Consider the following 16,303-nt stretch of genomic DNA (forward strand, 5'->3'; position numbering starts at 1 on the left):
GCCTTTCCCCTCATCCTTACCCACAAGCACTATCCCTGGGGATAGTTGCCCCATCCCTGGCAACATTCCAGGTCAGGTTGGACGGGGCTCTGAGCAACCTGATTTAGTTGAAGCTGTCCCTGCTTATTGCGGGGGAGGTGGACTAGATGACCTTTAAAGGTCTGTTCCAACCCAAACTATTCTATGATTCTATGAATTTCTTCTAGTTTTGATTGAGGGATAAGTTTAAATAGTTGCTTACAGGAGTCAGTTTGTGTCAGCTCATTATCTGAACCATCAGTATGTAATAATTGCACTTATAATATCACAAAGCAGAAGAACATAAAAGATTACAAGAACAACCATAATGCATCAGATAAGAAGTCCAACAGTATACTTCCAGTAACAGACTTCTAGGATAAGCATGTAAGAAATGTGGCAAGTATTCAGTGATCTTTCCCCACCTGTGCCCTTCTGATTCTGGCAGTTAAAGACATAGGGACTTTCTCAGTTGGAGATTTTCTTTGGACCACCTGGCTTTAACAGACCCCAAGAACATTCTCCCCTGAAGTGATGGAATTCTAGATTAAAAACATTTACATTTTTGGCAATGCATTCCATACTTTGATTATGCATTGTGTGAAAAAAGCATTTCTTTTGATTCCTATAAAGTCTGCTGCCTGATAACTATTTGGTGCCACTAGTTCTGTTATTAAGAGAAATAGTGAACTTCTTATCACCTTCTACACAATATTAATGATCTTACTGACTGCTTTCCTTACTTATCTGTTGTCCAGGCTAAAGTGTTCTAGTTTGTTAGCCTTCCTTCAAGTGGAAGTCTCCCATGACTCTGCTCTTTTTTATTACCTTCTTATGCCTTATCACATTGGATTACGATTTTTGAAATGGAGCAAATCAAAACTGCATGGATTTGCTTGGTTGCATAATGTTGCTTCCTGCTGTTTTCTCCTTTATTTTTTTTCTAATAACTCCTAACAGCCAATTTGCTGCTTCTTTTGTTGCTGAGCTTTGAGCTGATTTTTTATCCAGAGTGCTCTCCTTTATTGCAAAAGACAGACTAAATGTATCATTCTTCTTAGTTTTCTAATTTTCTTTGTAACACTTATACACCTCCAGGATATTTATTCTGAATATCTGCTATCATCTTCTGCAGTGTGCTTCTCTCTTCATCTTGGAAAAATTTGTTGAATGAGTATTTTACTTCCTTATTTCCAGCTTCTTATTTCTTCTACTTTCCAATGAGCTGACATATTTCTTTTAGGTGCTGTCTTAAACCCATTATTATTTGTATGCACACATTGTTTTATGAATGCAGAGTTTTATATCTCAAGAGGGTACATTTCATTGTCACCAGGACTTACCATTAGTTTGTGTCTGCCAAATGGCATCAGATAGAGCCCAAAGAGCAGGGAATACGAAAAACACAGCAAGCTGCTTAGGATGAGGTTTCCACAGCAGTAGTGCTATTATACAGGCGGTGTTTGTAACTGTGGCTTTTGATTTAGAAAGAAAGAAGAAAAATATAAATGTGATTACAAACAGGACAGATAGTGGTAGATAACATTTTCAAATTCTTCCCCCAACTACAGCACAAGGCAATCTTAAAATCTTTCTGGTTTACTGATATTTGTGCTGACTGAGTTGATATCACATGAAATACAAGACAATGCAGTCCTTTGACAGTTTTCAATTAATAATTCTGAGCAGTCTCCTGACCTGAGAGATCCTCAGCGCTGATACAGCTGTTAGCCCAAGGGACAAGAACTGCCACTGAGTAGGAGAAGGGGCTGATGAAAGACTTGCAGTCATCATGTGAGGCATGTGGGAAGGGGGAGGAAGCACCCTTCTGCTCTCCTTACCTAGTCCTTAAGCTTAGATTTCCTTTCAGGGCCAGAGGAGACAGTCAAGGATATGCAGAAGGTTTGGTGACTTTTTGTCTGTCTTTTTAAAAGCAGTTTGTAATTGAGTCACTGATTCCTCCCCCCACAGGTGCACCTTCACAGGCTGAGTACAAAGACTATTAAACAGAACGGAGACATAAGAGGTCTTTCTAACACTATAGAAGCTGTTGTTGTTGTTGCTATTTTGATTTTTTAATCTAAAATGAGCGTCATAGAGTGAGACATACACCTAGGACAGACACATACAGAAGAATCTCTGAACTAGTGACTGTAGCATAAAGGACTCTAAACTTCTTCTTCCTTGCACAGGTTTAAAATTTCCTGTGGAGGAAATGCCTAGAATGTCTAGATGCACAGTGACTCAGTCAGTGACATTTCTAATAATACAGGCTACTGTGCAGTGGAAGTAAGGTATTCGTACACATCAGTATGAATAGATTAGTAGATACAGGGACACAAATGAAATATTTCTTGGTATTCTTCTGCCTCCATTACTCTGTTGTTCATTGGAATAGTGTTCTCTGGAGAGGGAGATGTTCTTAAATATACAAATCTCTTCTCATGGCAAGCTGAAAATTACTGTCTCATACACAAGCCCTCAAGTTATTCTAGCCTGACACACTGGCATATGACTTTCTTTTATTTTTCTCCGTAGGGAAGAAGTAGTGAAAAGGACATGAGGCCAACCTTTAAAAATTTTCCTGAAATTCGCTTAAATTACCAGGTTCACCATCCCCTGAGACTCAAATCAACAGTGTATCTTGCGAGTTTCTCAGATGCTTTCACACCATAAAGGTGAGGAGGTTTCACCCCAGTGGAGAAATCCTCCTTAGTTATAGTGTAGGCCTCAACATCTGTATTGCAAGATCATTTATCACTGGTTGCATTAGACCTATAAAGCATCAAAGCTGTAGGGCACTTTCTGAGTAGACAGCGCCCTCAAAAGCAGGGTGAACTGTGCCACGAGTGAAGTGATGTAAGGCAGTGACCTCAATACAGTGGTTAACTGTGCTGCCTCTCTTCTCATGAATGAAGTTTGCCTCCAGATTGACTTTGGTTTTAATTGATAGCTGACAGTAAGCTCTCCCTTTGTGATACATGCAAAGGGGGGAGCACTGGATTTCATATATTACATGAGGTGATCACTCCTTCAAATGACCTTACATACCTAATGCAAATAGAAGTTTTCTACCCGTGAACTGAGACACCTTTCCAAAGAGCAGGGAGCAGAGGGAATTTACAGCTGAAAAACAGATCATCACGTAACCAACGTAATGTATCCCCAGGGCACAGGTCACATAGGTCTGGAAGAGAAGAGACAGTGCTGACACGTTTTCTTCAGTGAAAATATGCAGCTAGGGTTCAAGGGTCTTAGCCTGAGTATTCAGTAAATAGCCAGCATGGATGAGATCAAAGGAGCACAGCTACAGAGTTTGCTGACAAGCGTATTGACATAGTTGGCCTTCAGCAGCGATATTCCTAACCCAGCTCCCAGTCATCTGATGCCATGCAAACAGAACAGTAACAAGCAGGAGAAGAAACAGAAGCACCGCTCGCTATGCAAATAAAACTCCTGGAAGTGGCAGTAGGAATCTTCTGCCATTCCATTTATGTCTCAAGAGATGAAAATTGACAGTCAGCACTACGGTCATTACAGAGCAGCTCCCAAGAAATGAAGAGGACTCATAAGAACATACAGCCAATGGAGGTGGCCATGGAGTGCTCCTTTCAGTCCATTCAAACACAGCAGCAAGTGCACTCTTCCATCTGCTCATATGCAAGGTTTGAAAACTTAAGTGTCAAATAAGCAGCTCAGGAAGTTTGCCCCCTTTCTTTGGAGGCTTTCTCAACGTATGCCTGTAGAACACACCTGCTGTGTGTCTATGTTTGTAGAGAAACTGGAGGAGCAGAGGTGGTTTTGATCATTTCAGTCTGTCAGGGTTTGGACCTGTTGCACTAGTGACTGGTGAGGGCTTTCAGCCAGCCACGTTGAGGGTTTGCCTTCTTACCGTAAAGGTTCTCAAAATAAAATATGTGGTATGTGTGCTGACTTGCACTTACACAAACTCTAGGGAAACCAGAAGGAAGGAAGATATAAAAGGCTTTGCAGCCTTCTGGCTTTATTCCCAGTTTGTTATTTACAACAAGCTGAAGAGTTTGAACCTGTAGCGCTCTGCTGTGGCCTCCACTGGTGAGTTAAGCTCTCTACAATGTTCTTTTCAAGGCTGTTCCAAGAGACATATTTACTGCTGGCCTCTCCTGTTTGAAGATGTCATTCAGAGTTCATTCAAGTAGAAGTAAGCAGTAATTTAGAAAACCACAAATCGCCATTGAAAACATCTTCATTTAACAAGTAAATATAGATCAGATGGAACAGCAAGACACAAAGGCACAAAAAACAATCAGACACAAATAGATTTTCATTGCCATCCACACCTTTGTGTAGTCACCAGAAAGAAATCCCTGTTCAAGCCCACTGTACATTGTCAGAGGGATTAGAAGACACTGCCTTTTATCTTTAAGATGCTGGAAAGTTGCTAGGAACGTTGACCAAAGTGATGGTGTCTCTAGTGTTTCTTTCTCAGTCTCTGCTTGGTCAGATTTGATCTGGTCCAGAAATATAACAATCAGCAGCACAGCTAGCACACCACTAGCTGCAAAAACAAAACAAAAAGTTCATAAAAAAATGAGGAACGCTGGAAGAATGATGGGAAGTCTCTTGCTGCTGTTATTGTTCTTAGTGCTTAGCTCTCTGTGGGATGTTTTGGCAGATGCATCTGATTCCGCCTCAGTGTAAAGGCCATTCCTCCATAAACAAGAAGGCCTGATCTACATCCACGTCTTCTGCATACAGCTGCGCACCTCGCAAATCCCCTCAGCTTAACCGCGACTGGCCTGTTGTGACAGCCGCCGGGCCAGCTGCACGGCCGCAGAGGGCGATCGCTCACCCTTCCAGGGCAAGCCGGGGGTCACGGGGACAGGGAGCTGGCCAGAAACAGCTCCCTCGGGAGCTATCAAAAGGCTTTAAATCTACACCAGAGAGGAATATCCACTTCCAGTGCCAAGGTTTTCATGGCTAGGAGGGATCTTCCTTCAAATACATGGAAATAAAAATACAGGGCTGGGAGTAGAACTTCTGTCTTGGATCTCCGCATATATTGCTTTTTTTTTTTTTTTGGTCAGCTCGGAGCCATGTTTGAGTATGGAATATGTGTGATTTTAAAGATGATAGTGAGCAACTGTGGGTGACTTGAAAAAGATGGAAGTTACAGCTTTGAACCTAAAATTTCCTAGTAGAAGCAGCATATGAAAGAATACATGGGGTAGTTAATCAGAAAATGATCATGTATGTATCGGTCAAGCTTTGTTGCTTGTCAAGTGAATAAATAAAATTTTTTTCATGTTATCAAGAAGATAACTGTGTCTCATAATATACATGAAGCAGCCACAGATTCACAACTGATTGCTTCGTTACAGATGCAAGGCATGGTTATGTTTCCTCTCTTACTTATGCTGACTAGAACGCCATCCATGGAAACAGGTGGAGTTCAGAGTAAGAGGAGAATGTGCTTCTGTGTTATTATGTATGGGCATACTCTTTTCTGTGAACTTTTAATCTCCAAATATATTAGCAGATTTACAGTAAATTGCCTCAATACTTTATTGCTTGTTATTTCTCACCCATGTGTCCTAGAATGAAATTGTATTCTCCAGCGTCCTGGTTCTCCACTGTGGCTGAGCTGTAAACCTTTCATGGTGTAAGTCATTGTCGCTTCTGCCAGGGTGCTTATTAGCACTGGTGGGTTGATTGCAAGACTTATATGTGTTAGAGCAGGACATCCACATTTACAGGACAAATATTCTAACAAGTATGTCAGATGAATCAAGAGCAATTATAGGAGGTAAGTAACTGCATGGTTTATTAGTGATTGGTATGAACATAAATAGAAATATCCACAGTTCTTGAAAAAACTAAACAACAAAAGTCTTATCCATTCTTGTCTCCACACAAGCTGGGCAAAATATGTGTTCTGCAACCAAATAGAGGAGACATTTTGAAAATGTATGTGAATAAAATATTTAGCTATTTGGTTTCCCTCGAGGTAGAAAAAGACATATCTTTTATTAAGAACTTAAAAGAAAAATGAAACCCTACTGATGCGGGGTCAGTAGGCAGCAGGGTTGCATTCATTTTGCATGAGCAAAGCCTAAGGGAGTGCTATATATGTTAGTCATCAAATTTAAATTTAAACTTGTGAGCCAAACCTGCCTTTAGCAGAAAGGCATCAGCTCCAGCACACTCTGGAAGGGAAGTGGGGGGTTATTCTTTGCATTTTCTCACCAATTAGGAATGGAGGTTGGGGAAGGAGGGAGGGTTTGCTGCGATGCCCTTGTCCGGTGAGGGCTGGCTCTGACCAGATCACATACTTTCTGTTTGAGCAGATGACAAATTCCTTGCATCTGTCTCAGCATAGAGAGTGCATCTATGTGCAGAGACCGCCAAGATATTTTAACAGAGTTAAGGTGACATATTGCCTTGCCAGATGCTTCCCCTTTATCCAGAGAATAACTTGTTTTGAGCCAGTTACTTTTTGAACTTTCCTCACAAATGAATCTTGGCATATCTATTTTTGTCTTTCCAATTTTTGATGGAATCAGCCTTCCCTGCCTTTGATTCCTTTCTAGCCTTATGCAAGAAAGGTCTACAGCAGCTGTAGTTACTAAATGAGAGACGTGCCAATTCGCCTAGTGCTTCTCTTTATTTTCGCCTTTCACACTAAGGTATTATAATTCAAGCATCACAGCTGAGAATTGACTGAAGTTGTAAAATCTCAGCAGGGATCCAAAAATCTCCCTCCACAAATGGTTGCATCTTCTGGGAGCCGTGGTTCAGTTCCACCTCTAATTACAGTGTAGTTCTTGTGCTGAAACTGTTTTACATGTGGTAGGACACTAGCCAGTTCTGAGAGGCATCCCCAGATGAGCTAGAAGTTGGTGAGTTCAAGTACCACTAGCTGGGCTGCTCTTAGCATCTTGGACCTCTGCATGCTTATATAAATCTGCCCAGTGCCATCAATAACTAGTTCACTATTGCTGATCCAGAAGATAGCTAATTTAAATTTATCTCATGCATAACTGGACAAACTGCTGTAATCCTCTAATTTCCTTTTAGCAAATTGGATTGAAGGAGGAAGTTGGAAACTTAATCTGCAAAGTCATGCTAGGTTTCTCAAGTGGTAGGTTACCCATCAGTGATATTCATTAAAGATTGTGTGGTTTACTTACCAGTGTAGATCCCTAGCAGAGTGTAGATTAAGGAGTTGGAGGGTTTTGCTGACCCAGTGGTATTAGTGGTATCAGTCATGCAGTCATACGCTCCGCAGCATGCCAGGTTTTCTCCTGAGATTTCCACTGATTCAGTAAGAACCAAAAGAAAGGCAGGTCAGGGAAGAAATCAAATGAGTGCACACAATATGTAAGGAGATAAGAAGCAGGGAACCCGGTGCTCTGTGACTGGTTCTGGTTTCAAATCCTTCCTGATTAGAGATGTCTAACTTCAGAATTCCAGTATAACACACAAAAATTTAGTTTAACAGAAACACTTGCTCAAGACAGAACACTGAATTGATGGTCACATGGAGACATGGGCTAAAGCCAGAGGCTGAAATCTGAATCCAAGCTCAATGTGCATTATTTAAAGTTCCAGTGTGTATCTGTACCTCTTAATCATAATACCCCACCAGACAGGTCCCTCAGTTTACACCACCACTGAGCTGATGGACCTCAGTGCTTACAACCACAGCATATTATCCCTCTCCAGATAATTTCTATATATGTTATAGGAACGGAAACCACCTCGAGACATCTTTTTGTTTTATAAATTCAAATTATGATTACCCACTAATGCAGTCTTCCAAGAAACCAGCTTTTCCTGGCTTTATTACTTTATTACTGCCTTTATTACTCTCTGAGAATGTACTTGAAACTAGAACAGTTTGGCAGGGTTTGGAGTAAGACCTTTGCTTTGTTCAATCCCATCAGTGTTGTGCTGGGCATGTGTCGAAGCCACACACGTGTGTACTCACATACCTTGTGTGTCACCACGACACTGTGCTTACTTCCTCCAGTACCCTTTCTGCAAACAAGAAATACTAACCCAAAGCGTGAGCCTGAATAAGCTGTGTAGTGGGGAAGGATGATCAAAAAACCATACAATTATTTAAGTGCTTTCACTGCAGAATTTGTCACTGGTCCAAGCATAATAAAGGGCAATACGGTGTACCTTGGCTGATTCCTTAAACAGGGCTTGATCTGTAATTTTTCAATTAGGGCTATTGTGTAACTACTTTCAGTGTGTTTTTCCCCATTGCTTCCAATCAAAGCTGCTGCAATGTGAATCATCTGTTTAACCAGCTTCATAAACAGCTTTAGGTTCAACATCAGATAAAACTTAATAACGTAAAGAAAATCATTACCTTATTATAGCCAGTGGCTACCACTACACCGTTTTGAACAAACAGACCCTCAGAAGAATTACTATATGCAAAAGGTGAGTCACACTAGTAAAGTGTGGAAGTGTGTAAAACAAGTTTTTTATCTGTTCATGCATCATCTGAAGATGAAGATGCACATGCAATTAGTGATAGGGAAGCTGCAAGGCAGGGTTTGCTCTGTTCCTCTGGAAATCAGAATGCAATATTGATGAGTGAGAAAGGATGACTCTTGTAATTTACATTGATTACTGTCTTCTGCTGTAGTATTACCTCATGGTATAGCTTGCCTTGCTGTATCTGGACGCAGCGTTGCTGGCAATATGTCAAATGTATGTACGTGTCTGAATTTGATGCATTTTGATTCTGCAGATACATACCATACCTTTCTGACTGGTCACTGAAATTATACATTTTAAGTATATGAACAACATGGGTGGATACCTTTGCTTCACTGTCAGAGGAGAGGAAAAAAAGTGAGTGACTGGAGATCCTTATCCCCTCGCCCCCCAAGAAGCTCCTCTAGATTAAAGCTGAGTCTCCCTGAGAAGGCACAGTTGGGAAGCTTATGGTATGACTGCTCATCACTGTTGTGAAGATACGCAAGGCCTTTGGCTTTGAGATCTGTTCACAGCACACCTCCCAGGAGCACAGCATTTCCTGAAATCCAATGTAACTGATAAAAAATAAGTAAGAGTTTCTTTAGAATTTAGAGGAATATCCTTGGATGTAAAACTAGGAGAGGATTACGAGACTGCAAAAAAACCCCACCTATTTTAATCCTCTTATTAACATGGGATTGTTTAGTCTGAAGAGGAGGAGGCTGAGGGGAGACCTTATCGCTATCTACAAGTACCTGAAAGGGGGCTGTGGTGAGGTGGGTGTTGGTCTCTTCTCCCAAGTAACTAGCAATAGGACAAGAGGAAATGGCCTCAAATTGCACCAGGGGAGGTTTAGATTAGATATTAGGAAAAAATTCTTTACTGCAAGAGTGGTCAAGCATTGGAACAGGCTGCGCAGGGAGGTGGTGGAGTCACCAGCACTGGAGGTGTTCAAAAAACATGTAGATGTGGTGCTTCAGGACATGGTTTAGTGGACATGGTGGTGTTGGGTTATGAGTTGGACTTGATGATCTTAGAGGTCTTTTCCAACCTTAATGATTCTGTGATTCTGTGATGTGTTCTGTGAGGCAGAGGAGAGTAAAATGGCTGTAGTCTGTGCAGACCCCACAGCTGCCTCTGCCCTGAACATGAAATCAGAAGGGACAGCCCCTCCTGAGACATCCTGTGGCTCAGTGATCAGGTCAGCAGGGCTCTGTTGCACTCGATACAGTCCTTCAGCATTCTGCTTTGATGGTGTCTCATATATATTTGCTTGGCTTTAAAAGAAGCATGATTCTCCATAAGTATCACACCTTGTGACAACTACTTTGCCATAAACTCAAGGATTCAAAGATTAAAACCTGTTGCCAGACATTTAGTTTTAACCTAATACCTATTTGAATATCCTCCAGAGGACATACTGTTTAACCGAGCCAGGGAAGAGAGGTAACTACTTGCTATTCATAGGAGCAGCTTATATGGAAAGCTCTTTCCGTGTCCATCCTCTTCTGACTTTGACAGGATAGGGAACACACAGGAGACTGCACTGATAATATGCTGTAGCACTTTGAATCTCTAAGGTGGCGTACAAGTATTAATTTATCTTCACAACTGCCCTTTTAGAGCTTACACCAATTACAAGCATGGGAAATACGGGCAGTTCCGTTGAGCGATTTCTTCAAGCCATGTGAGCATCTGCTGTCTGAGCCTGAAATACAGCAGAGGAGCCCTGGCGTGCAGACTCCTGCCAACAGCTGCTTCTATTTCTTCTTGACAATTCTGTAAAACACTCATTTTCAGCAAGCACCAGCATCAGCTTGACTAACCTTGAATGTTTAGCAGCAAATTAATTTAATACTACAAGCTTTGCAAAAAGGCTGCTTCAGTGTTTTGCCTTTTGTTTTAATCCACTTTAAATAGAAGTCAGATGTGAAAGACTGTCACTGCCAGCAGCCTATCTATGCTTTACAACACAGGGGTGGAATTCAAAAGGAATTCAATAGACATCTGTGAGCTCGTTGTCTGAGTTCTCTTTATAGCTGATGAAAAGTTGATAGAAAATAGGCACTTCCAGAGAGCAATTTAGCCCATCTATTTCAGACATCTACCTTCAGATGAGCTTAGTCACATCTGAAGTGCCTGTTTCCACTGACTATGAAGGCAATTGAGGGTCACCAGCTCAGCTACAGAAATCTGCCTTTTAACTATGTAAAACTAGCTGGTATTTATAGAAAGAAGCACCAAGATTTTAAAATATATTTTACCTTTGTTGGAAGCTTGGCTAAATATCATAGATGAGATAAGATTTCCCCAGATGCCGGAGGACTGAAATATCAGAAAGAAGATCCCAAAGTATTGGTTGATAATGTCCTTCCCATTTTTTCCTGCTTTCTCAGCATATGAATTGCCAGCAATGGTGAGGTAAGTGCATTTGGCAGACCAGAGCGGTGCTCCTCCTAAGCCCAGGATCACAGAGGTAGGGATTAGCGTGTACCTGCCAAAGAACACTTTATTTAGCATAGTTATCATCCATTAGCATAATAATCATTTGCCCAAAGATCCAGAGGCAAAAACCGACATCAAAGAAATAGATTTATCCTTTGTGTGATTCAATAAATCTACTACATGGAACCAAGAAAGCACCGGTCTTATGAAGTTTAGGATATGCAAGCACATCAGGCTGTGTTCAGGGGCTAGGTCTAGGCTAGGCTGGCAAGGCCTGTGCTCATGTGCCCTATCCTGTTGTAACTGAGAATTAAATTGCACCTTAAATTCAGAAGATGGATCACAACAACTTTCCCCTGCAGAGTTGCGTCCCCTGTCACCGGAGAGCAGAGGTAAATTGTTCATCTACCTCTGAAAGGGCAAGGCAGGAGCTGGCCTCCTCCTGTGGTCCTGTGCTCCCAGAGCGACTGGCTGGAAGACAGCCTTCACTTCAATCTTTTCAAAACCAGTCTTAAAAGTTATTTGGATTTTAAATGAAGCCTCTCATTATTATTTTTTCTGAAGGGAAATCTCTGCTACACACATGAGTTAGAGAAGTAGCTTCAGGTGGGTGGATGCATGCATTCGTTCTGTCTTTTTGCACATTTTCACCTCTCTCCTTCACCTGCTACTGGATTTATTTATCCCTGTTTCTTGCAGGTAACACCTTTAGCATCCAACTTTCAAATCTGCAACACAGAGGTAGAGTAGGAATTCGGAAGAAGAAAAAGAAAGAACTTTGCCCTTCAAACACAATAGATAGGGTTAAAGTATTTAAATTGTACCAGCTAGCGTAGAAGTTCCCTAAGGAGAATGCAATGTAGCAGCACATAGAGCCTGCGATGGTCCACTTGCAGCCCAACTTCTTGATGAGGATTGGAGGGAGGAACATGGATGACAAGATGAGCGCAGCATAGAGAACACTTAGGGAAGCAACGCCCAGGCCTTCTTCTGAGTGGAGACTGCTCTGCATGGACAAAACCAGCGGTTGAGACAAATTTTATCACCGGCATATGTTACTATGGTGTACAGAGAGTGGCTTCAGCCAGGAATAGAGACACACTGAAGCTGAGGCTGAATATTACTGTCTCCTTTCCTCAAAGCAACTGTATTGTGGATTTATGGTTTTCCTAACGATAGCCCATTTATGAAAATATGATACGGAACCAGGTGAGGATTGCTCAGATTCAAAGCTTTGGTAAGTCATACTTTAGGTTATTTAATGTTATTTGTTTGAGTTTCTCTTTGAAAGCAAGCTGAATGAAGGATAACCTCTTTTCTTGGCCTTCCCTTTTTGTCTCAGGCAGGGGTATCATCAGGTCTGCATTGCAAGGGCTGACTTAGCAACAGTAGAAGATTCTTTGCTTTGAATTCCAGGTCTGATAATTTCTAAATTCTTCAGAGCCCAAGGTCCAAACACCCTAATATGCTTACAGCAGCCCTTTGTATTTGGAAGTAATTGATTCACTCACCTTTTCACAAGGGAGGAATAAGATTTTACTGATCTAACCAGGTTTTATATTTTTATGCTCAGAATAGTTCATTTATCTTGATACTGTAAAAGTCGCAATGAGAAGGTCAACATGCTTCTTACCAACATTTTCCTGTTAGCTTTCGTTAAAAGCTTACATGATCGGGTATGGTTTTGGAAGGGGGGGATGGGTGTGGGGAGGGGTAGTGCTGGAGAGCACTGCAGGAGGGCGAGGCTGCTGGTAGCTGCACCAAACACTTCCAAGCCCTGTGGTGGCTGCATGATCCAGCCATGCAGGACCATGGTGGCAGCTGTGTGGCTCCCTTGGCGAGAAGCAGTTATCAGGACAGTGAGATGAGGAGGTTCTCTGTCGAGCAGTGTCAACGTATTTGGGAATTGGAATGGTTGTTTTGTAAAAAGGCAAAGGGGATTCCTCATCACCGAGGTCTTATTTCGGAAACCACATGCCTGGTTTGGTCTGCTAGAGCATCCAAAAAATAGGAGCCAGGACTCCAAAATCAGATGATTACCTTAATTTTACTGTTTTTTGGGTGGGTGGGTGGAATGTTGACATAAATTATGCATATTTTAATGCTTCTCCTGCAGGCTACAACACATTAAAATAACCTACTTTCGACTGCGTCTTAGCAAGTCCTCTTTAACCACCAAGACAAAATGGAAAGAGAAGAGGGCTACTTCGTGAATCAGCACCACGTCCTCCAGCAGCATTAGGGGAGGCTTTATGTTCCAGCACTTAACCTGAGCATGCACCATTTCAGATGGTAGGGCTGACTCATGGCTTCTTGGATTTATCATTCCCCTCCTTGTTAGACTGGTCAGCTTGTAACATCTCCATCCACTTTGGGGACTGTTCTTTGCTGAACTTCCCTGAACTTGGAATTTGACAGTGTCAGCAAACCTGGATGCTGAAAGTTCGAGGAGGGGAGAAGAGGGAGATGTACAGAGCTAGCAGGGACCTCCTCCCAAAATGAGGTCAACGCCTTGTTATTGCAAACAAGTGTAGCATGTTTTATATCAAGCTCCACCTTTAAAGCATACCGATTCCCGCAGCAGTTGGAAAATCCTTCTGGAACCCAACTGGTCAGGGTCATCTTTTAATATCCTGCCTAAACATCTTAATGGATGGCTTATATCCATTTATTTGTCATTAGACCAGCAGAGTCTTCTAGTCTGTAAAGTTCCTCCTTGTGTTTATTTACTCTGAAGTATTCATAGACAGCAACAGTAACCCTCAGTCTTTTAGTATGGCTGCACTAAACAAACCAGCTCTGATGGTATTCTGAGTGTTCAAGTCATTCTAGAAACCATCTCTGCTACTGTGTTTTAAAATGTTAATACCAATACAAGGCACAGCTGCCTTTGATTTAAAATAATATTTTTTATTATTATATTACATCATGACACCAGGAATGATTGGTTTTTTAATATTTATATTATTTAATGGATTGGACATACATTTTTTATTATTTTACATTGCTGTATTATAATAATAAAATCATAGCAATTTCAAAATATTCAGAACAAACCCTTTTCAGAATTTTTTTTCCCCCCATTTTGCATCCCTGGAAACATTCCAGGTCAGGTTGGAGGGGGTTCCGAGCAACCTGATCTACTTTAAGCTGTCCCTGCTCATTGCAGGGGCTTGGACTATATGACCTTAAAAGTTCCCTTTCAACTAAAGGATTCTATGATTCTGTTGAGAAAAATCTCAGAGAAATTTAGTTTTCATTGAAACAGCTTTTGTGGACCTAAAGAAGTAGTCTGACACAAGTACTTAAACTATTTGAGAAGTACTAGAATAAAATAGTCAGTAAATGCTATGGATGTGGGTGAAGGATACTGACCTGCACCAAGTTGATGTCGTAACCCATCTTATGAAAAATATTGTGCATGCCTTCCTCACAGAAACCGGGGAAAGACTGACAGGTTTCACACAACCAGCTGGCCTGATGCCCTTCCAGCCCAGCTGTCCTACCAACCAGTGAGAGATGAACCACTTACCTGTAGACTCTGGAGTCCTCCGTAAGCAGTGAAGAGAAGTAAAAATCCAAAAGAAATGACCAAAACATTCTTGAGATTCCTTTCCATGTTGATTCATACAAGACAAAAGGTCAGCCGGTGTGCAGGAGCTGATCCAATTATTCCAGGGGATGCTCTGAGTTGGAGAAAAACAGCTTATGTTTCGTCAGAAAAGGTCACTTCCCACTGCATTTGTAGAGCAAAGAGTTGTTAATTATTTGAGGATTGGGCAGTGAACTTTACTTTTTCTGACACTGAAAACTCCTTACAGAGTTGTTACTCATTCACCTGTTGTGACTGAGGCAATAATGAGCGCTCCCAAATGACATCAGTCGTGTTTTATTAGATAGGTATATAAGTCACCTGTAATGCTTGTACCAATTTTAGTATTGTGGTCATGCATTATATGGCTCTCTCCTATCACTAGCACAGAAGAAAAAAATTGCAAGCAGTGAAATGCCTGTCTGGCATAAAGATATGCTAATCCATAAAGGGCAAAGATTAAAAGATTGTACTGAAATCTATATGAGGCCTATTGCTTAACTAAGGTTACAAAAGCATACTAGGAAATGAGTTTAGTTGTGTTACAGTGTTTTCTGCATACACCAGCTCTATAGCTGTGCCGCGTATCAAAACAAGGTTGCTGGCTGCTTGGCAGGGGAGAGAGTCTTCATCTGTGGTGAACCCCACAGCTTTGGTGTTTCAAATTTATCAAGTCATACTCATGAAAATCATTTTTCCCCATCTTCCCCATCAACTCAGAAGCCAAGAAGAAACACGGATTGAGCAGATAAATGAAAAAGCAACTTCCTTTTGTGGCCTCTGGAAAAAAACAGCTTTTGTGGGTCGTATTTTGCCTTGCCAGCGCTGCCTGGCTCAAGGAGTGGTAGTTTCCCCCGGCCAGCCAACCCTGCCGTGCTTGCCCCTGCTTTCCCCTATTTGCAGAGCCTGCCCTGGTGAAGTGGCATTGCCTGTTTGTTCGAGACACACTGAGTGTCCTGCGAGTCCTGACTGAGCTTTTGAATATTCCCCTTCCGAACGCACAAAGTCCTCTCTGCCCCTAAGCCAGGCAGGGCGAACAGACCGGCTGCAGACCCTTCCTGCAGCTGAAGCAGAGGAGGGATTTGAGCTTGGGAGCAAAGTGGAATCCAAAAAAGTCCATGCCGTAACATTGACATATTCAGGCGGAGGTGGTCTGTAGGGGTAGTGCCTCGGGGGAAGGCACAGCTAAGACTTGGTCTAAAACCCACTAGATGGCACAATTTTGCTTCCCACAGGGACATTCGAGGATGAGGGGAGGCCGCTTTAATACATTAATTCATTTACTACATTAAAGAGGTCACAGCTAGTTCCTACTTTGGAAAAAATTCCAGTATGTGCCTTTTCATTTTCTTCTTTTGTCTTATAATCTTCTTGAATGAACTAATGCAGAAAACATAATCTTTTAATTCTCTATTGTTAATGGTACTTCTATATTGCAGTCTAGATAGTGAAATACTGGCTTTTTATTTTACAGACTAGTATGCTTAGCATGCAAACACTTCCAATTAGATCACAATGCTACTCTTGTTTTGCAGCATTTGTAATCCTCTGCAAGGCTTATAAACCAAACTGGTGGTACTTTTCCCAATCTTTTTAGGTTTATGGATTCTTGCAATTTTCAAGTGAAGAAAATTCAGAAGAAGATTATACCTGGTGATAACATGCTTGTTTCTGTTTGGGCACTTTAGAAATAGTCTGCAAAATTCCAGGGGCTTGAGATTGCAGGCTTAAAACCACTGGAAAAATGAATGAGAAAATGTAAGAATAATGCTT

At 41.5% G+C, this 16,303-nt stretch overlaps 1 protein-coding gene across 1 annotated transcript; it reads right to left on the minus strand.

Annotated features, from left to right (window-relative positions):
- Positions 1 to 1,361: 1,361 nt before the first annotated feature.
- UNC93A (unc-93 homolog A (C. elegans)) lies at positions 1,362 to 14,557 on the minus strand (the record flags this gene model as incomplete). Its single annotated transcript, XM_010289551.1, has 7 exons — positions 14,471 to 14,557; positions 11,763 to 11,944; positions 10,758 to 10,987; positions 7,188 to 7,313; positions 4,338 to 4,555; positions 3,070 to 3,205; positions 1,362 to 1,493 (listed from the first exon to the last, which is right to left on the minus strand). Coding segments are annotated over exons 1-7 (1,111 nt in total), but the record flags the coding sequence as incomplete, so codon positions are not given.
- Between the last annotated feature and the right edge of the window lie 1,746 nt (positions 14,558 to 16,303).

The sequence above is a fragment of the Phaethon lepturus genome, unplaced genomic scaffold (assembly GCF_000687285.1).
Source record: "Phaethon lepturus isolate BGI_N335 unplaced genomic scaffold, ASM68728v1 Scaffold19586, whole genome shotgun sequence".
Taxonomy (NCBI): Eukaryota; Metazoa; Chordata; class Aves; order Phaethontiformes; family Phaethontidae; genus Phaethon; species Phaethon lepturus.